Genomic DNA, 21541 nt, shown 5'->3' on the forward strand with positions numbered 1-21541 from the left:
TACTCAGAGCCCTAACCAGCCTGATCTTGACAGAGATGTAAACATTGTTCTGCAATATCTTGTGTAGACCTAAATTTCTCTCCTGCTAAGCGGAAAAATCTATGGGCTTTGGATGGCTGATAACAGATCCTGGTTGCAGCATGTAATAAGGAGTCTTTGCCCTTCAAGGAGGGTCTAAGTGACACCAGCATCAAAGCAGTATTGCCATAGCATGTCTCCACGATGAGGGAGTTGTTACCAAGTTTTGCCTGACCTCATCGTGCAGACTTCATCTTGGGAATCTATCACATGCATTTTGCTATTGATAAATCACTCATACAGCTCATTTCCAAAAGGTGTGCCCCTGCTGGATGCTTTTCTCTGCACTAGTCTTTCACTCTGAATTCATTTGGAGTGGTGCCATCAAGCTCCAAAAGGAGAGGGAAGCAGGAAGAGCTCTAAGATTAAATTTTTGATTTAATTTCAGTGGAATAAAATCAGTATCAGAATATTATGTTTTCAATGAATATAGTCAACTGCATGGTCATTTATCTGAGTTAAAATGCTGATCACTTATGGTAAAAAAAATATATATATACATATATAAAGATCCAATACATAAATGAGATAGAACTTGTTAATATAATTAATACTTCTGCATAAAAATATTTCCTCTGGAAAACAAACAAATAAACCACCATGTCATAAGCGAATAGGTTTAAAAAAAAAGTTGGCATGTAAAAATAAACTGTTAGTTCATCTAGGAGTGTAACCTAAAGGGGCTATCAGGGGCTGCAGCAGCTGGGCTGCCCTCAGGCTGGTGCCAGCCAGGAAATGAAGTGGTTTTGGAGCTGAATCAGAGCCAGTGCAGAAAGGAGGACTGTGGGATTGGGGCAGATCAATTAACCATCACGCATGGGCACGCAGCAGCTCCTAGCATAACAGCGTGGTCAATGCAAATAACACTTTCCTTGGATGAGTAAACAGGGGAATATCAGGTTGAAATAGAAGACAGATGACACCTGTAATCAGGATTCACTGGGGATGACAGTGTTTAATTCAAACAAGGAAAGTTCCAACAAGGTGTTGATGAATCACAGTTCCGGAGGAGAGGCACAGTTATTATTAAGGACTTGGAAAAAATGTTAAACAGTGAAAAACTCGAGTATAACCTGTTTTGTTCAACGAGAAAAAGGATTAAGGGTTATTTGAATAGAGCCTAGAATTGTCTCTGCTTGGAACGCAAGTTATAATACAAATCTCAGAAACTGCCAAACAAAATTTAGCATCTGGGAAGTGGAGAACTGGAATAGACACACTCCGATCAGACACAGACATTCTCTTTATAGCTGTAACTGTATTAAGTTAGAAGAACCTGCTAATGTTTGTTCTGGATTTTCCATCACTGGAAATGCCTAAATCCTACCCATGTTTTGTTTTATGTACAAGGTTGCACAGACTGAACAAGCACTGTAGTCTCTTCTGATGTCAAATCTCATAAGAAAAATAATTAGATACTGTTCCAAAATTCATTCAGTCTTTACAAATCTACATATCCCTCACGAATAAAAAGAAAGGTCCACCATGGCACGTAATACAGGATTTTGAAAATTAAACATTTTAAAAGTGCAAATTAAGCATTTGATTCTACATTTTCACCAGTACAGGTTTCTACATGTATAATTAGGGGACTGCAAACAGAGCTTCTGAGAAGACAAGATAGCTCCCCCATTGAAGTAGGGCTTGCAGCCTTGAGACCAATTGTACACAGCCCTGGTAGCGGCTGTTTTTCTTACTGCACTGAAATGTTTTCATTCCAATCTTAATAGTACATTGAGAGAGTCCCAGGATGCCACCGTGCAGAGCAAGGGCTGTCTCACTCTTCTCTTGGACACCAGATAAATAGAGTGAATGAAGGGCTATATTTAATCCATTTCAAACATCCAAATGAAATATGTTTATTTGCTTCTTATGCAGGCTAGTACGTATTTCATTTAAGGATGAGCCTAATGGAAATAGCAAGTGATTTGTTACCGTCTTCAGTGAAAGTCAAGATTATACTTACAGTACAGATGGGAACATAAAGCTTTCTGAAAAGCACATCCAGCAAACTGAATCATTTTATCTTGTGAACATAATAGACCTCCATGTTTACATGTGTGTATTCTGAACAAATTACATCTTACAGCAACTTGGGCTTTGCTCTTATTTCTATTCTTAAAGGCCTTCAAAATTTAAAATATTTTATTTTTAAGACTTGAGACCACTAACTTCCTTTGTACCAGCTGCTACCATGGTAAAAAAATGTTTTGTGTTTGCTTTCATAGGTGAACGTGCATTATTTCCTTAAGCTCACTCATCACCATGAGCTACACGTCAACAGTTTATTCTACTCAGATGGTGCTTTTATCTGAACTAAGGCAGGAATTCTGGCTAGCTGAACAGTTAATCCTGCCTCATCATTCCCATCAGGCATCAAACCACCACCACCACAGTTAAAGCTCTTCTGCCTGTGCAATAACAGCTATCTGACCAAACAGACTTCCACAGCAAACTTACCCAGTTTTCGCGAAACTTGCCCAATATCTTAACATGGACCGGCTTAAGATTTCTTCAGCTTTGGTGTAATTAACTCTTCTTTCTAGAGGCAATCCGAACACAAATTCAATCTCATAACCGTGCATTACTCCCATCCACTCTGGCCAAGGGAGCTTTGAGGATCGATGTTCAAAGAAGTAAAAGAACGTGTTGTTCCCTACTTCTGCAATTTTTTTTGCAAACTCCATCACAGGACATATTATATGGTAGTCCCCAATAACGTCATCCATGGCATCGCGGTAATGTTCTGGCTTTTGCTCGTTTTCCCAATCCGTGTACTGAAAAATGATAGATTCTATAGCAAGTTGGCTTGCTTGTGGAAAGGACAGGGTTAAAGCTGCTTCAAACTGTGTTTTATTGATCAAACTGTCACTGTCCTTGCTGAAGCCAGGGACTCCATATACTAGAAAACTCGTTCCTTCATCTTTGTTAACACCGACCAAGATCTGCGTTTGCTTGAAAACGCCATTCTCAATCAACGTTTCTGGCATGTCCAAGAGAAAATCACCATCCACAGTTGGACAAAAAAATATTTGTAAAAGAGAGAAATATTTTACTGCATAAACTTCATTCTCCAATATGTCCTTGGGGTCCTTGTCTCGGAGGCAAAGAATTAGCTCTGCCTCGTTGCTGGTGGGACACTCGAGTTGTTTAGCTAAAGCCACTGTTCTCTTTCTGGCTTCTGAGGCTGTAATTGCAGCCCAAGGGGCATTTGCAGATCCACTTTGCATGATGGCTCTTGTGAATAAAGGATGGCTTTTAGGAGAAAGGATATGGTAGCTGACAGAAGCTGAGCCAGCGCTCTCTCCGAATATAGTCACACTTTTCGGGTTGCCTCCAAAAGATGCTATGTTCTCCTGGACCCACTGAAGCGCCAACCTTTGATCAAATAAACCTGCATTTCCAGGAACTTCTTTGTTTCCTGGCAAAGCCAAAAATCCTAACGCACCAGTTCTGTAGTTCATAGAAACTACAATGACTCTTTCTACTCTGGCTAGAAACTTGCCATCATAGACAGGTAGGGAAGTCGACCCAGTCTCAAAGCCACCCCCGTAAATCCAAACCATGACAGTTGCATTCTTGGGCTTGGGAGAAGGAACCCATACATTAAGGTACAAGCAGTCTTCACTTAGGTTAGTTTTTGGATTCCACATCTCTGTTCCAGGAAACCCAGGATAAGTCGTATCTATAAGCTGGTAACAGGAGTTTGCATGTTGAGTGGCATTCCAGATACCCGACCACTTCTCAAAAGGCTCTGGTTTTTGAAATCTCAGTCTACCAACGGGTGGTTTTCCATAAGGTATTCCAAGGAAGGCTGTCACAGTCCCTCCCAGTACCTGCAGGGTCGTCCCTCTTACTCTGCCTTTCTTGGTTGTAATAATATTATCTTCAGGCACCACCTTCCTGATGAACATATACAGGAGAAGAAGCCACATAAGAAATCTGGCGCAGATACTCATACCATTTGCCCAAATCATGATGCCTGAAACACAGGAAAAAAAAGAAATTCAGGATTATTTCCACGTATATTAACACCAGAGCCAAACCTTTTTATTCAAAAAGGACATAGGTCATCCCAAGGGTGCTGAAAATAAGATGGTGCTTCTGCACAAAGCTCAAGCAGTCTTTAACCATAACTTGTTGTCAGTCTCATTGTAAAAGCTATGTTTAGGATTTAATGCTTTGTACAGTGTTACAGAACAACTTCATTGCTAAAAATACATAGAAGTGAGGAAGTTAGACCAGAGAACCACGTAAGTGGTCAGAGGTCACATGTTTACAAATCACCAGCAACCTCACACCACCAGCAACAGGTGACTTCACTACTTGCATTTCCACCAGCATGATTAGTGGAACATCTTACGGTCTGTGACACTAAAAGCCATGCCCAATGAGCCATTCCTCTGCTAGGAGTTTCTTTAGCAACTTGAATGCTCAAATCAATAAGGGCAGATAATAGACATCACTAGCCACAGGTTTTTCCACACATAAACATGCATTCTGTGAACATTGGAAAAAAAAAAAAAAAGCTGTTAGCAAGTTTTAACAGCAAGTTTTAATCCAAGGATTTCCAAGTCTACCTAAGCTTTGAGCTGTGTTCATGTCACAGCGCGTGCCTGGGCTGAAGCAAACCAGCAGGATGGCATTGCTCTGAACTCAAAGCAGCCCAGGGTGGTCTCACTGCCCTACCCATACATCTTCAGAGCTGAAGGTGTTTGAGCAAGAGAAGTGTGCAAAGTGCCTCTAAACCGAGTGGCAGCTCATTAGCTCGTCTGGGAGACTGCACAGAGTGGGACATGTAGACCTAGATGAAACATCTCTTGCAAGATCTTGTTTCCTTAAGGCAACTTAACCAGGTTCATAAGCATAATAATCTTGATGAGTAGTATATTTCTAAGAGTTAAAAATTAACATAAAAAATAAGGATTTTTAATTTACACAGTTGATGATTCATAATTTAAGTACGGCCTGGTCTTTTCTCCCTAAGAACTAGGTATTAGCTAACACTATCTTAATACTAAGGATATAGATATTGATTATGATCCCATTTAAGCATACTAGTAGTCCTATTCATCACACCCAGCATCATCCTCTTGAAGTCAGAAAAACTGCATTTACACAAACCAGTTTCTACATCCTACATATTTGAAAATGCTCAACAAAGCTTTCTTCTATTTTTTGCTTATTGCCCTGTCACACATAGCATACCCCGTCCAGCCTCTTTAAACAGGCCATTCTTTGTTAATGAGAAGCACTTGTGCCCTTAAAAGGAATGAGGCTAATTTCTGTGGAAAGTACAGCTGTGTGCTTAAGCAGAGCTCTTCTCCCTTGCTTGCACATTGCTGGATGTAAACTAAGAAAATACAGAAATTAAAAAAGGAACAATTTGTGCGACGAGGCTCCTGACTTTGAGATAGCCTCAAATGTATGGACAAGAATCTTCAGGGTCAATAGTTTTAATTCTAATCAAAATAGATAAGCAATAGGTAAATTTCAGAAAAATAAAAAGACAAGAGCATACATGTTTATGTGGAAAAAAAAAAAAAAGATGGTGAGAAGGAACGATAAACTTTAGGCTTCGGTCTAGCACTCCACTGAATCTTAAGCTTGGTATGTAGGAACCTGCCCCCGTTTATGCTGAACCTCACAGAGTTTTCATCTGGACCCACGTGGTCCAGCAGCTCCTACAACACTGGTGTAAGCAGAGGCTCACTCCGACAGCCTGCAGTCCCCACTGAGCTCCCCTCACTGATGCTAGTCCTTTTTTGTCCATTCATTCCCATAACAAAATCTTTTAAGAGCTGGATTATGAAAGGGATGTAAGGATTAGGGTAGGGCTAAGCTCTTTGCCCCCCATCTCACAGTCAACCCAGTAATGGTAATAGTAGGCAGTGCACGTCAACTACTGTGAGGCACTGTGAGGTGGAGAAAGTAATTTCTCCATCATTTCACTGACACTTCCTTTTCTTCACATATTCATTTCTAATGCACGACCCCAGGCCCAAGAGACAGCAACAAACTGGAAACAGTAAAAGGTCTCAAACAGTGTCATTACCAAGAAAACAAATGGCACTAAGAAAAAATAGAGATGTTAAAGGTCCTGAGGGTTTTGATATCTAAATTGTCATTCAAGTTGACTCCACTCTGCCCTCCCCAGTAAATTAAAATAGGACGAGACAGGAGTAAAACACACAGGTGTAACTTTTGATCCTAAAGGCAAGAATTACAGAAGAAAAAAGAACTAGCTAAAGCTTCAGTTCTGCACCACCTTCCCAATGATCTCTGCAACAGCACAGGTGGCATTTTAAAGGAAAAGCATAAAACAGATCAAGCTTAAGAAATGCAGAAGTTTCGTACTACTGAATGGAAGAACTTGTCTACTTTCATGTTACTCTGCTAATATTGACAAAAGTAACAAGGGCAGCTTATCATGACACCTCCAATGTATGACTAACGTTACATTTAATAAGGTTTCGCGTGCTGCATTAAAACAAACCCAATACAAGGTTGAGTTTACACTGAGAAATGTTACACGAGAAAAACAAATATTCATTGATTATTACTATGAAAGTAAAACAGCAGAAGAGCACTTTAGCTCATCAACCCCAACCGAGCAGAGACGTATCATGTAATGCATTTGCATACATTAAAAAGCCACTTCCGTGGTAGTTTTCTCCAGCAGAAGTTAAACAGAACGCACTTTTATATTCTTATTCCACAGGGGAATACAATTTGTTTCAATAATTGTTTCCTCTCCCTGCAAATCTTTACCCAGCCGGAAAAAAAAAAAAAAAAATCTACATAAAATAATAAAGTCACTATTTAAATAGAAAAGACAGCTGAATTCATAAGTGATTTCTGGCTCAGTTTAATTTGCTTAGCCCAGGATCCCTTAAATAACAGCGAGGTCTGATCCGCACGCCTGCTTACTCGTTCCGTTTGCAGAGCAGAGTGAGTTTTCCCAAGAGAGCAACAAATGGGCAGAGCGGAGCGTTTTAAAAGATCACAATCCCCGTGCAAATCAAGCGGAACCGTAAATCACCCTTGGCAGACAGAGACGTGGAAAGAGAGAATCACTTACCCCACTTCTATTACAAGGACTACAAAGTTTTAAAGGTTCGGGATCTTTGAATACTTCAGGGAAAACGCTGTATGCGGCTGCTGCTTTAAGCCCGTAAATTGGACAGTACTGACATTATAATCAACTGTTTCTGACACAAAGCTCGCGAGAGTTGGCAGCAGCAACTTGATCTGCAGGCAGCATTCCCCGCTATCCGACATCTGCTCCGAGGCACATGGTACCGCTGGAGAAACGCTACAAAGGGAAACTCGTCCTGGGGAAAATCAGGCATCCGCTTCTATAGGAAAGGGAAGAGGCAATGATTTTGCTTTTAGCACAGGGCAATGCTTTTATAACCTGAGATCAGCCAATTTATAAAAACATTCAAATCCCGCCTTTCTTTCCTTCATCGTGCATAGAACGCTGACCACAAATCTTGATTATTTTTTTTTTGCTGTTGGACCGCTAAATATTAGCATAACGTGAAAGTACTTTAAGTTTTTGTTTTTGCTGCAGCGTAAGTCACTATTTTTGGTTATAAGCAACAGTTGGCAGATAAAAGAGGAGTGTCTGCTGCGCAGACATGTCAACAGCTGGCAAGCATCACTGGCATTACTTGACTCACGGCCATCTGAGGGCTACTGTTGAAATTTGCTCTGCCCGGTCCCGGCTTCACGGTGAAGAGCTGCACCCACATGGCATCACACGCTGCCTTCTCTCTCCTCTTAGGGTTAAAATTAGAAGTCGTCCTACTGCTTACTTTATGTGACACCCTCCTTTTACCTGAGCCTGTTAAGTATTGTTTCCGTCAGAATGCGTGGCTGGCTGTGCCAAGCCAGTGTAAGTGCCAGAGCTGTCAGGGCTGCTACACAGCCAAGGCCAGGTCACAGGGACCCGTGCTGCTTGTGACCCGTGCCTGCTCCATCCCCAGCCGGGAGCAGGACCCGTGGTGCTGCCCACGATGAAGTTGATTCCTGAGAGGTTATGTCAATTGCCTATGTTCTGAAGTACAGAAGGCATTTGATAAATGATATACACCCTGGTCACAAAATGCCTTGCCAAACTCACACCCCTGAGCTACCATGTGAAACCATCCCCGGTGTTGGGGGTCCTGGCCCTGAGCAGACACATTCTCTAATGCTGCTCAAAAAAACAAACAGAAAAAGAAGAAAGAAAAAAACAAGAAAAAAACAAAACACTTCTCCACTCTTCAAGTTTTGCTTCTACCGAGAGCCTTCGCTTCCCCCCTTAGAGCTCAAAACAATTACTTTCCCTCTGCTTAATAATCAAACTACAGCACTGTTTCAATTACACAAAAGCAATATTTGGCAATGCATAGAACAGAAATAAAGCAGAAGTAAAAAGTATGAAGTTTATAGACCCTAACATGGAGACTGTAAATGATTTTTTTTTAGAAGCTAGCACATGAAATAGTGTTTTAATAGAGAGAAGCCCAAGAAAGCACAGTCGTGTTTTTTTCTGGTAGTTTTACAGTCTACTTTCAGGATCAGATATCTGATGGGTAAATTGCAGGGACATGTCCGTGGGAGAGAATGTGTCCCAGTCTAAACCTAATTCAAAATTATAAATCCCCAAATTTTTAGCATGGAAGCATCTGATACGGTAGCTAGTTTGAAATTCGAATTCTTAGCCAGGATGCTGCTCTCGGTTATGTAAATAACAAACTAGGATTAATTTGGAACCAATTCCAGAGGCAACCCCAGCTGATTAAAATGTTTCAAGTGCCATTTCCTGCAGGAACCACTACATTTCGATGTCCAAATTACGGCAGCTCTGCATTTTCTCTGACACGCGCATGCACTGACTTTCTCTAAGGCCCCTTTCAGGAACGCTGCCAGGTGACACACATTTGCTTCATTACCATAACATCAGAAGAATGAACCAAAAGCCCCAAATCTTGTTAGAGGCCACTTAAATGAGTTATTTCTAATGCTTATGACAAACAGCTGTATTCTCAATGGTAGAATAGCAGCAGGAGACTGAAACACACCCCTGGAAAAGTAACCCCATGACAAGAGAGTACTCAGGCTGGTTTTGGGGCTGTAGGAAATGCTGTCAGTTCCATCTTGGTGTTACCTGGCTGCCATCAGCCAAGACAGACTGTGTACATCGTTATAATTCTTGTCTACTATACTTTAGTTCAATGTTAGACTATACTTTTTAAGAAAAGGATGCCCTCTTTTATGATTTCTCCTCTAATTAGAAAAATTAACATATAAATTAAAGTTTCACCATGGTGAGAGTGAGAGGAAACACTTATTTTAGTTATTACTTAGCTTACTAAAAATACCTGAGTGAGAATTAGAGTTTAAATACACTTAATGCCTTTGGTAATTTTTTGGCCATTTTCTCAGCTTTCCTTTGGGAGCATGAAATGAAAGGAGGCACACAACAGCAGATATATAGAACACTATCAAAAGATATATATACACACACACATATAATATATGTATATATATGTACTTACACACCAATACTTTTAAAATACCTACATCTATCAATCTATCTATCTACCCATCAGACAATGGCTTGAGGCCATGCAAACCTTTATTTAAGGCAGAGTTCTCAAAGTCTCCACCAAGGATAAGAATTCAAGATGTACCTATGAAATAGACCTCACACTGAGGCAGGAATTTTGGCAGGAGAGGTGCCCAAGTCATGAAGTGAAATGAAAACAAAGGCCGCCTCTGGGAAAGGTTGACATTTAACAGTCTAAGAAGCTTAGAACATTTTTCCTCATTATTAAACTGTCCTTCAGGCTATTACCTAAGCACATGCAGATGTTTACATTTACAAGTACCCTGTTGCACACATTCTAGATTATCTTCAGTAGTCATCTAACAGAACTGACAAACTTATGTGCTACAAACCCATTGGGGAAGAGATGTATTTCAGATATTCCCAGTGGAAAGCACACTGCTCTCTCCCAGGATGACCTCTAAGCTTTCAAGGTCTGTTCAGACGTGAAGGGTCCCCTTCTCTGGATTTGACCCCCACCCTTCCGAGCCACCCGCAGCCTCAGAAAGAACACCTGGGCTCCCATGGGAATAGCTGGTCTGAAAAGCTTTGCAAACATCAATTTAAAGCAAAGGATCTCACACGTGAAGTGCGTATGGAAACATTTACGTGCTGTTAGTACATGAGGTAGTGAGTATTCTTATTTTCTTAATTGCTAAGAAGAAAAATCCGAAGGAAAATTATGGCTATCCTAGATGAAATATCACATTTATTTAAATAAAAAAGAGGGGTTTCTATTTAAATTCAGGCCATGGTAAGCTCCCTTGAGGGCTTGGCTATCTCCAGTCCCAAGCCAGGTTTCCCCACAGAGTAGCTGAATGACCTTGGCTTGCACTTCTGAGAAAACTGCTACGGCCTGAGAAAAAAAAAAAGCTGTGAAGAAAACAAATAAACTCAAACTGTACCAGATAAGAAAGGTGAAATTGCAGACAGGAACAGTTAGCAGCTCAAAGACTCAAGGGGAAAAAGACAGAAGCCGAAAGCTGTGAAATCTTCAGGTGAAAAAACAGAAGATAGGTGATCAGTGGCAGCAAGGATCCACTACTGCTCAGCTTTAGAACTTTTATTCATGTTATTTGACTGCACATATGAAGAAATAAACCTTTTTTTTTTTTTAAATCGAGCGCTTGCAGACCATCTCCGCACAGTAGTTGCCCATACACAGTGACCGTGAGAAGGACCATTACCCCTTTCAGTACCGCACATCTCTACGCATGTTAATGTAAAACACTGGCACACTACAGAAGCCTGTTGAGATTGAGCGTTACTAGGGGAATTGCAGCTGGTTATTTGAAGAAATCTCATTCCAGAGGAGCTTACAGGGTGAAGATGGCTAAGCCAACAACATGGCAACACGCACCGTAGCTAGTGGAGCAGGTGTTTGCCAGAACCAAAAGAGTAATGAAGCAGAGTTTGGGACATCCTTGATGAGTTACTGCCATCCAGGTGCTACAGCAGGGCTCCTGTGAGGGGCAGAGGATTGTCTCAGCTTAAGGCTTTTGCTGGGGAGAGTAGGATCCTCCATATGTTGATGTCCTACACAATTCAATTTTGCAGAGACAACCGCTATTCTACTCTTTTCTGAACGTTCTGAAATACCATCACCCTAAACCAGGGTGAGCCTTTCCAGACTGTGACAACAAACACAGAGTAGGTCCGTTCCGCCCAGGCAACCTCAGATGTTGTTTGTGACTGGCAGGAATTCCCAACAATATTTCTATTAACGAGGAGTTAGAAAAGTCATAAGAGCCAACTGATCTGAAAGGAAGTTTGATAATATTAGGAAAGATGTCTTGGGTACGTATCATGAAAATGGATACCAATTTATTAAATATACAGAAGACAATAACATCCATATAAGCCATTAAACATGATTATATTTTCCTCTTATTGGTTCAATTATAATCTACTTTAGCTTTCTTCTTATTACTCTAATTATAGGTTGGTATAATTTCCTCTTTATTAGCACAATAATGGCCTGCATTTTTATGAAACTCTTGGAGAAATCTGAACCAATAGGAAAATAATTCCAGATGAAAAATAGAGGCATTACTGTTATTATTCCTTTTGAATGTTCATTTATTCTTAATATCCTATGGTATATAATATACATAACCCATTATTTTGTCTCATATAATGATAAGATTCGATAAAGAAGAATTAATGTACACACAACATGTCTTGCGTGACAGTATTACAGCCTCAATGTTTAGCGTGTAAGAAAACAGGCCAAGCTGGAATGTCAGCAAGGAACTGAAATCTTGCATGAACATAGCAAGATAATTTGACACACTCAACAAATTCTTATTTGTTGTCTTCTGATAATACATTCATCAGCTGAAGTCATTAGCTATCCAAGGCACCAACAGAAGAAACATCCAAGCAATACCTGGGCAGTTCTGACGAACCAAGGTTGCCTACCACGCATGGCATGAGGTTCAGTCAGTTACAACCCATCCTCTCTCTGTGAATAGCTAAAAAGTTTGAATCTAATCTTGAATGGGGAAAGTGGAAACTTCCCAATTCCCAATCCTCACTCTTTATTTTAGACCTCATCCCCAATATGATTTTCCATCTTTCAGTTTTGGTGACAGAGATGTGTTTCTCTAATGAAAAAGCCATAGAGGTGTTCAAAGGCTTAGCTTAAGTCACTGCTGATTTCAGATTCAATTTCATCTAACACACTGAAAGCACGAATGAAAGAATTGAGGCTCGCACCAGGACCCTTTGGGACATGTTGGTGGGAAATTAAAACGGAAACAAGTTCAGCGTGCCCCTGTCCACTCTTCAGTAAATGGCTCATGGCACCTGGATGTGTCACAGCTACAGATTTTAGTAGAAATAGTTTAGATGAGGTAAAACTTCAGATCCACCAGTGCCCTGCTACTGCTCTCCATGGGTCCCAAGTGCACTGGAGAGATTTCTGCAGCCCATTAGTGGCATTCGGAATGCACCTATCCAACAGTTCTGCTCAGGAGGAGGAAGGTGTTGCCGATGTTCGTTAGCATCAGCCCACATGTTTTATTTTTCCTTGCTACAGTCAGGAGCAAAACTCAAAAATATTCCAGTTATTTTCCCCTTACTTTCTATAATTCACAGCAGATTTGATGTCTTTGCTTATGTGATTCGTGAAAGAAATACAACTCCAAGAGAAACAGATGACCCTGGAAGAGGTTGCACTTATTTTCTTACCCCATGGCCCAAAGCACAAAGGCACACGCTGACCTCTGCCATAGGGCCATGCCCAGAGATTATTACACTTATGGGAGCTCAGGCACTGCTGAGTGCTGCTATAGTCCTATCAGAAAAGCAAACTTCTCAGGCTGAGTGACTTTTTAACAGAAGGCCCCTTTGCTCTGTGGATGTGCAAGCGCTGTGTAATCATGAAACTCATTATAAACATCTGTGCAAATTTTTCAGGAAGATGCTATGGTTCGTGAATATTGGGTAATTCATCACAGTACCATCTGCTTGAAAAACAGTCATCAGAGCAGGTGGCATCATGGCAGAGTACAGTACACTCCCACGGGTTTTGCTATACGTCTATATGTTAAGTAGACATTAACTTAAATGCAACACTGTGTGATGCTACATACATGTTTGCAGGGATACAAATCAAAATTTTGAGTCCAACAGCGTTCTTGAAACAGTAATCACATTCAGCTATTATAAAACATTATCTTGCATGAGATACTCATTCATTAGCCATCTTCGTTAGTTCCTTACCAGTATATTCTGCCCCACAGTTTCCTGATGGATGAACCGATAAACTTCTCTTTACCTCCTCTCACATTTACTTGCACCAGCAAACTCATACGAGCCCAGAACAACACTGATTTTCCCCACTCCCTTCCTATGGATCATGCAGTAGCATTTTAACATCAGAACCAATCTGCACATGTAATTTCCCTCACCTCGGGTTGCAGCAGGTTGAACAGGAAAGGAAGAGCTCAGTGCACGCAGGCAGAACACGGCACTGTGGGCAGACCCTGCTCACCTCAGCTCAGAGACATTGAGCAGCAACAGGAACACCACGATGCTCTGCTCATTCTCTCATTTCTGCCTGAAGGCAGATTCAGTACAAGCTGCACAGAGACAGCCTGCAACCTGAAGGACTTTCTGCTTACATTACTAGACCACAGATACTAGGAAATTAAAAGATGTGCCCAAATTGTAAGGAAAGCTGAATTGCATCAAGACACACAGAGCATTAAAACATCATCATTCTTGGTTTCTTTTCAAACCCTCTGTTTTAGAGGGATAGTCGGTATATTACGGAAGATATTTTTGATGGCAATCATGAATGAAAGCAACATTTCCATTCATTTTTCACAGTAAATAGAAATCTTCCCACGGGATTCAATGGCTGCATTTTCTAAAAGTCACGGAAAGCAACGATCAAAAGAAGTCCCTGCCAAGTCCTCGAGGGTTCCTCAGCTGGTGGATGTCCCACGAGGAAGGACAGCCCTTAGAGCAGTCTGCCCAGGAGCTGCCAGGACCTGTTGTTGCAGCCGCAACCACAGCTGGGAATCTCTGTGCACAGTAATTAATCATAATAAAGGTTGTAGTGAGGATTTGGTCTGGAATAGGATTCAAAAGGCACAGATGGAGTATTATGGCACCAAACCACACGCCTGCATTTTTGCCAAGGCAGCAACCCACTTGTTGAAGGAAAACAAAAAACAAACCACAACCTACAGGTAGGCAGGCATCGTGCTGCTTGGGTTTTACATGATTTGCCTTTCAGTGCCTCCAGCATTACCTATCCTGCAGGGACACACTTTAATAGAACATCAGTGCATTTCCCAGAGCCACTGGAGGAACAAAGCACAGCGGCTAAGAGTTGCTCAGTGGAAGCACTTGAGTGATTTTAACTTTCATGTTCATGCAAAATATCCTGTCACCAGCTGATGAAAACAACCTAACATTCAGATTGCCGCACAAAGAAATGCAGAAGCCTGTGGTGTTTCCTGATTAAGCACTCTTGTCCTTAAATCAAACATGAGCTCTCCTCTCCAACGAAAGGGCATTTGCTGGTGTTTAGGATTTAACCACAGAAAAAGTGAAGGCCAATTTGCTAACCCTGCTACGCTGTCTTGTCTCTTATCTTCCTTTTATTTTTACCCCCACTTTTAAGTCAGCTGTTCTCAATGTTGCCAAAAAATTGTACAGGATGAAGACCTTTACCCTGGTCTCTTTCAATTAACTACGGGGAATTTTATTGTTAATGTATACAGAACAAGTTTTCCTCTCAGAAAACTGTGCTGGGCTTTCACATCACGGTTGTAATTTCGATCGTGATTGTAGTGGGATGAGTAAACATCAGGTGAAAGTGGTCCAAGTGGAAAAAAAAAAAAGCTTTAAATCTAATAAAAGTGGCATCTGGTGGAAGCAGAAAGATGGGGCATGCGCAGCGTAACATTTGTCAGTATACACAGCCTAAATCTACGTGAACGTATGGCAACAAAGTCTCGTGAAATATTTATGGGAGGCTCTTTCCCATCCATTGAAAAACAGAGACATGTTTGCCTGAGGTAGGGTCAGTGAGAAATGAAATCAGGAGTTTTTGGCAGGAGGTGGCATCTCGATAGCAGCACAAACAAGAGATAGGCCGAGGGCAGGCGGAGAGGACAAGTCACTCATACTCGGAGCTCAAGCGTCTGACTGCCAGCTCCTGTTGTCCCCACAATGCCTCAAAGTTGCATGAAACAAGCCTGATCTGGGTTCACCTTCACTCATTTGATATAAGTCTCTGGCAGGACATACAGGAGAACGTCAGTAAAAATGGAGCCATTAACCAAGGATTGTGAGCGCTCCACGCATTACCGCTGCTGTCCCTAGGCAACGTGCCAGCACCTACCACAGCTATCAGCATGCCTGACTTCGACAGGATGCCTCAAGAGCTTCTCAGCACGCCAGCTGTTACCTTACATCATGTCATCGCACCGGGCGTAGCTATTAATGAATTTGAACGTGATGCACTGCATCCTGACAACGCGTGCTGTTCGGTGCTCCTGAATCACTGGATTGCAGGTATCGATGCACCACTCTCACAGCTCCATAGAGGTACGGTGCCAGCAGGTGCTACCCACATCTGCAGCAGCGCCCTGTACAATTAGCAGGCCATGCAACATGCTATTTACCTCAAAAGAAAAAAGCTGAAATCCCAAACCGGAGGCTTTGCAGAACCTCTGCATGTGAAATGTAATGCGAATTTAGGTGCCCACCTACCCTCAGGATAGCGACTAAGTGTTACAACCAGCTTTTCAAAAACATAGCAGAAAATATTATAGCTCATTTTCTTGGCAGACTGCTTGCATCACTTCAATTTAGGAAGCAAACCCTTTTACAATCATCACAGACGTGTAAAACAGCCAGAATTCGGGCCTTATGTTGTTGCTCTCCAAATTTAAGCTGACATAAGTGATTTGATAACAATTTTGTAGCAGTAGGAACAGAATTTGGGTGGACACATGGCAGCACACTGGATTTGTGCTACAACATTGCTACACCAATGAGTAAAAGACGATTCATCCCCCAAATGCATTCTAAGTGCTGATACAGCATTCAGTTTGGTGGCACAGGTGGCACTGTGAAAATAATACAGACCCTCTCTTATGTTTCCTTCATTTAACATTTACATCTACAATAAACTAATGGTAATTATTTCCCTGAATTCCAGCGCACTTTACATTTCACGTACTTCTAATTGCACTAAAATAAATAAGACTTAAATATGAGCTCAAACGCAAGTTTAAATGCATTAACCATATTACTATGTGGACTAGAGGTCTTTCTCAGACCAAGGCTGTAGTTCAGCCACATTCAGGACTACAGTACAAAGACCAAGTAATGAGAAACATGAGCATTTATTTGTGGTGACCATCCTGAAGGCATCTTCACTGCACAAGAATAACATTACTTCTTGGCCAAAAGCATTTCAATGCCTTGGTAAGACTCTCTTAAGAAAAAAAACAAAAGATTTTTCTATCAAGTTAAGAAAAGCTGAGGTGCCTGAAGAGGAATCTGCTCTCAGGATCAGCCCCAGCATTGGACTGGCACAGCCCTTCTGGGTGCAGGAATTTTGTTCAGTAACTACACCATTGCCAGCTGCACGCCTGGTAACAGTTCTTCAAAATCAAGCAAATTAGCTAATGGAACAAGCTTCACTTGAAAATTCCGTCTGAGCACCTTTGCTCCCCTTTCCATTTCGCTGTCACATCAGGAGGAACACTCTGACCAACATCACACACCCTGGAGATATAGAAGAAAGGTGATAAGTGTTATTATTTGTATTTGAATATTGTTTATGTTAACGTATTATTTAATTTCATTGTAGTAGAGAAAGCCAATAAGCCAAACTTATTTTTCCTGCACATGCATTATTTTTGCTATATATATAAGATTTTGCACAGTGCATATTGCAAGCTTTTCTTTCTAGCAATAGGCTATTATCTTGGAACAAAAAATTCATCTGCATCCAGCACAAAACCACACAAAGTAGCTGGCCAGGCCTGTGCCTCACAGTTTCAGAATCATAGATGTTGGAAAGGAAGAGACTTACTCATTTATCTTTTTGCATGTCCCCTTACAGTCCCGTCTTGTCTATTTATTGTGAAAACCTCAGCTAAAACAGCATCTTACAAATGAATTAATGAGAAACAGCTTCAATCCTGTACAGACACCGAGGTAGCATCTGGGGAAGGGAAGAGTCCTGGATTTTCTTGTGCAGATGCCTGATCTGATGCATTAGGATAACCATAAACCACCAGGTTGTGCTGTTGCCCTTAAGCAGTGTGCCTCACCACAGAGCTCTGCTGCTGTGCTCGCCCAACAGCTGTTGTTCGCCTGGAAAGACCCTCAAATCCTCAAAAACCAGAAATAAACTCATCCCTCAGACTCATTTTCCTCTTGATTTTACAGCTCAGTTTTTTTTTTTTCCACAGGACTTCGGTTCGCTTTGTAAACCACTGGCAGTGTTTGCTTGCCGTGAAATTCAGGTATGAAAATAAATAACCCATCTGCACAGGCTAAGGATGCAAACACTGCAAAGCTGAGCTGTGAATTGATGTTATGCTCAGTGCAGCTTCCAACAAACCATCCCTTCACGTTCATCACTGCGGCTTACTTCCACTACTGCACTCCCCTCTCTACATACACAGAACATTTCTGCGTTTTGAAGTTGTATACTATTTCAAAAACCAGCAGTGGCCTGGCACAATAGAAGAGAACATCCCACATATATGTCTGTTTTTGACTTTTCCCCTATGGAAAGACCATTAATTTTATGCTTCTACAACCAATCTAAGCTGCTGCATAACCCTTGATGATCACAATGAGATTCTATCAGTGTTTCCTACACAACACCACCACCTCTACTTCCATACTCAGTGGTGAGAATACACTGGTGCAGGCATTGTTCTATCACAAGACACAACAAATAAGTCCATTACTCAGTACCCCACCAGGAATTGGTATTGTCTTGGCTTTCGGATCACAAGTTAGCTGCAGATGACAAGGTTGCTTTCTCTTCTAGAACTCTCCCAAAGAACCCAACACAAATTTTTGCTGTAATCACAGCAACACTGCTCTAGCCTGCATCTATCCATCCATTTAGCATTTATGTGGATCTGCTCAGAAAGGGCAGATGTTGTACAGCTGGACAACTGTACAGAGGTTGTCAGATTTCCTAAGTTATCTGAGGAGCAACTACTGCTACACTGAGCTCAGTATTTTAGATGGAGTGATTCACATCAATAAAAAAAAACTACAGAATACCCAGAAAATAAAGTAGTAGGTAAAAGTCACCGATGATTTGAAAGGTTAACTATCTTGCCATATAAAGCCATTAAAATGAAAAAGTTAATAGAGAATAAAAAGAAGACCTAAGGAGATCATTCAGTGGTACTTGTAGGCGGCTTATGACACAACCCATGGCCAAAGCAGACTATGGAAGTTCGATAACTACAGGGTAAAAGGTAAATTTCTGCCGTGGATTAAAAACTGCTCACGAGATAGAGAAGACAAAGGAGAAGAAAAAATGGCTAATTCTTGACATACAGAGAGGTTAATATCAAGTGACCCAAAGCTTGCTGCTGGGACTGATTTTTGCCACTTTGAATCCCAGGCATAATGTAAAAAGCGGTACCAGCTTACTCAGCAAATTTTCTGTGCTTCTCTATTGCAATAAATACTTGTACTTGCTTGTTTTACACCATGAGCTTGTACGCCCTAACTGGTGGTAATAGCACCTGCAAGACTATCACAGCACGCAGAAACAAAGCCTAATATCAGTATGGCTGCACTTGAGTAGATACGTCCCAATGGAAGATTCCATGTTATTTTTGATTGCTCGTAAGTTAGAACAAAGACAATTTTCTAATTTTCTTTCAAACCATTCAGCAAGTCTGAAGCTCTGTAAAGCAGATACGACTTGAATTTTTTCCTTTTATATTGACAAAAAATTCTGGGTCCATGCTGCTGCTGAGGATAAGGCATTGCTACTGCATCTGAATGAATGGTACTTAGAATGAAAAAAGAAAAGCCTAACAACCTCCTTTAAATTGCAAGTTAACTCTGTTTGAAAAACTGAAGTGATACTATGGATTTACACAGACCTTCGATCTGGAAATAAGTGGGATACAATTCATTTTCCAGTAAATATAGCCAATTAGGAAAAATGGTAGATGGAGATTTACGCAGGTGAAGACTCATGAACCTATCACCACAGACATTAACTCAGCGATAGCTGCTTCACTTTTAAAACAAAAGTCTAAATAAGAACTCAAAGATGTCTGCTTATTCCTCCAAAGCAGCCAAAAATAGCTAGTGTGTTGCAGGTGACTGTTATTAAGAGGATAAATCCAATAAAAAACCTGGCTGTTATTTCACCTTCCCTCAGTTTTGAATTCAGTTTCATCCACATCACAGAAAACAAGGGAAACATTCAGAAGTAACAGAACAGGAATGTCTTCTAGGCAACAACAGCTTTAAAATGTGTAAAAGCAGCGTTACACCCAATTCTGCCCCATTCCTGACCCGCAACACTAGCATGGACTTTTCAACTCCACAGCATCTCAAAAGCTGGAAAACTGCTATGGTCACACTGATTATAGGAATCTGACTCAATTATCCAATGCACATCTATCAAGATAATATCAATTGATTAACATTCAGTTCTGCAAAAATAGTTAGCTTTATGGTGTATTTCATATTTCAGCATCATGGCAGGAGGAATTGGCAGAAAACAAAGTTGAACATTTTAGTTCCATTGTCAGCTGATGAAGCAATGATCTCAGAAAAATCCATTCTCTTATGCCAGTGTGTATTGATTAATATGAATACGTAATATTTTCATGTGCCTTACAAATAACGCTGCCTACTGTAGGCCACCTAAAAATATCTTCTTGCTCCACAAATGCAATTGGAAGGTTTCCCAGCTCACACAGGACATTTGCTCTTTTGAGAATACAGTAAGCTATTGCATTTTACTTCAAATTGTGCGTAGCATGTGCAAAGCACGTAGCATTTGCCTTGAATTTACAAATGCAAGATTAGCAGTTTTGAAGTCTTGACGTATCCCATAGAGAAACCGGTGGAAATCAACATTTGATTTCCACCTAGGAAGAAATTCAGATGATATCCATGATCTTAATTGGTATTGATGTGGATGTCTATAAAGTTTTCACAATATCTATGTTGACAAAAAAAAAAAAAAACCTGTATTTTTCAGTATCTCCTTTTACTTTTCTATTGTTCTCAAGTACACTGATGCAGGTGACACTGAGGACACAGGTTTATTTTGTTAGATATTTGGCGACACCACTGCCTTAGATTCTTCAATGTTACTCAGCTGCTAAGAATGCTATTTAGTTAAACTACAAGGCCTACTAGCCATGATAATCCCAAAAGCACACACTCACTGGAGCAGGCTGATATCTTGTGCCCATTTTATTTCCTTCTGAACATGTTTTTTTGGAAATCCCTAGAATCCTTAAGACTTCCTGCTCATCATGCCTAGGCATCTAAATTCAACCTATCAGTTTTTGGGGAGATAGTAAGCATTTACTTTCTCCTCATCAACCAAGTAAATATTATCGTAACACGATGGAAAGGGCAGCAATGACAGCAGAGCAGCAAGGTCCTAAGCTATAGCAACTGAGGATTTGCAAAATGCAACAGCCATGGGAAATAAAGGAAAGAAACTGCTTACCTTCAGAAGGCCTCAGGTATGCAGGGATCTCCAGTGAGATACCCTTACCTCTACTACCAACCCTTAAATGAGGTCTGGGAAAGGGTGGAGCCGGGATCCACCCTTTCAGGTCACTCAGGTACATTACACTGCTTGCACCTGAGCTCCCCTGGGTTGGCCCTGTCTTCCTTCTAAGTGCTCAGTCACTGGTGCAAGCCATGACTTAGCATTTCCACAGCAATTATCTACTCTGACCCTACTGGATAGCATCTTTCTTGACATAGACAATTCAGAAATATATGCAATATTATTGGAAAGTACATCAGTATCTCATATTACATTTCCTATCTCTGTACAGTTATTTCATTGAACCTATCCTAAACTAACTAGAGCTATTGAATGTTACTGTTTGTCCTTGAGTGCATGACTTTGTTTGATTTGACATTACAAAACAAAATAAGCTTGCATGATAGTTTGAGATGAACACAGATACAGAAATACCAGCAAGTCCTCTGAGATATAAATTTTGCTGTCTAACTGCTCTACCACGTTTCCTTGGCTGCTCAGTATCTCAGCCCTCAAAACCATCAACAACAGTCAGTTGCGTGCTGCAGTGCTATTATATTTAAAAAGAAAGTGAATCCACAGTGTTTTTGGCATTGCAGAATAACGTA

The 21541-nt window shown here is 40.9% G+C and overlaps 1 protein-coding gene across 5 annotated transcripts in view; it reads right to left on the minus strand.

Annotated features, from left to right (window-relative positions):
• Positions 1-20907, minus strand: part of BCHE (butyrylcholinesterase) — a 45155-nt gene extending 24248 nt beyond the window's left edge. The window contains exons 1-3 of one of the 5 annotated variants that reach the window (XM_021396297.1): positions 7160-7446; positions 2539-4060; positions 761-1985 (exon numbers count right to left, since the gene is read on the minus strand). In XM_021396297.1, coding sequence (XP_021251972.1) covers positions 1970-1985; positions 2539-4055 — 1533 coding nt within the window. In that variant the 5' untranslated portion in view covers positions 4056-4060; positions 7160-7446 and the 3' untranslated portion in view covers positions 761-1969. Of the gene's footprint in view, positions 1-760; positions 1986-2538; positions 4061-7008; positions 7138-7159; positions 7447-20888 lie in introns of those variants that run through there. The other 4 variants (XM_021396295.1, XM_021396293.1, XM_021396294.1 and 1 more) reach the window with 4 other exon arrangements.

Source organism: Numida meleagris, chromosome 4 (assembly GCF_002078875.1).
Source record: "Numida meleagris isolate 19003 breed g44 Domestic line chromosome 4, NumMel1.0, whole genome shotgun sequence".
NCBI lineage: Eukaryota > Metazoa > Chordata > Aves > Galliformes > Numididae > Numida > Numida meleagris.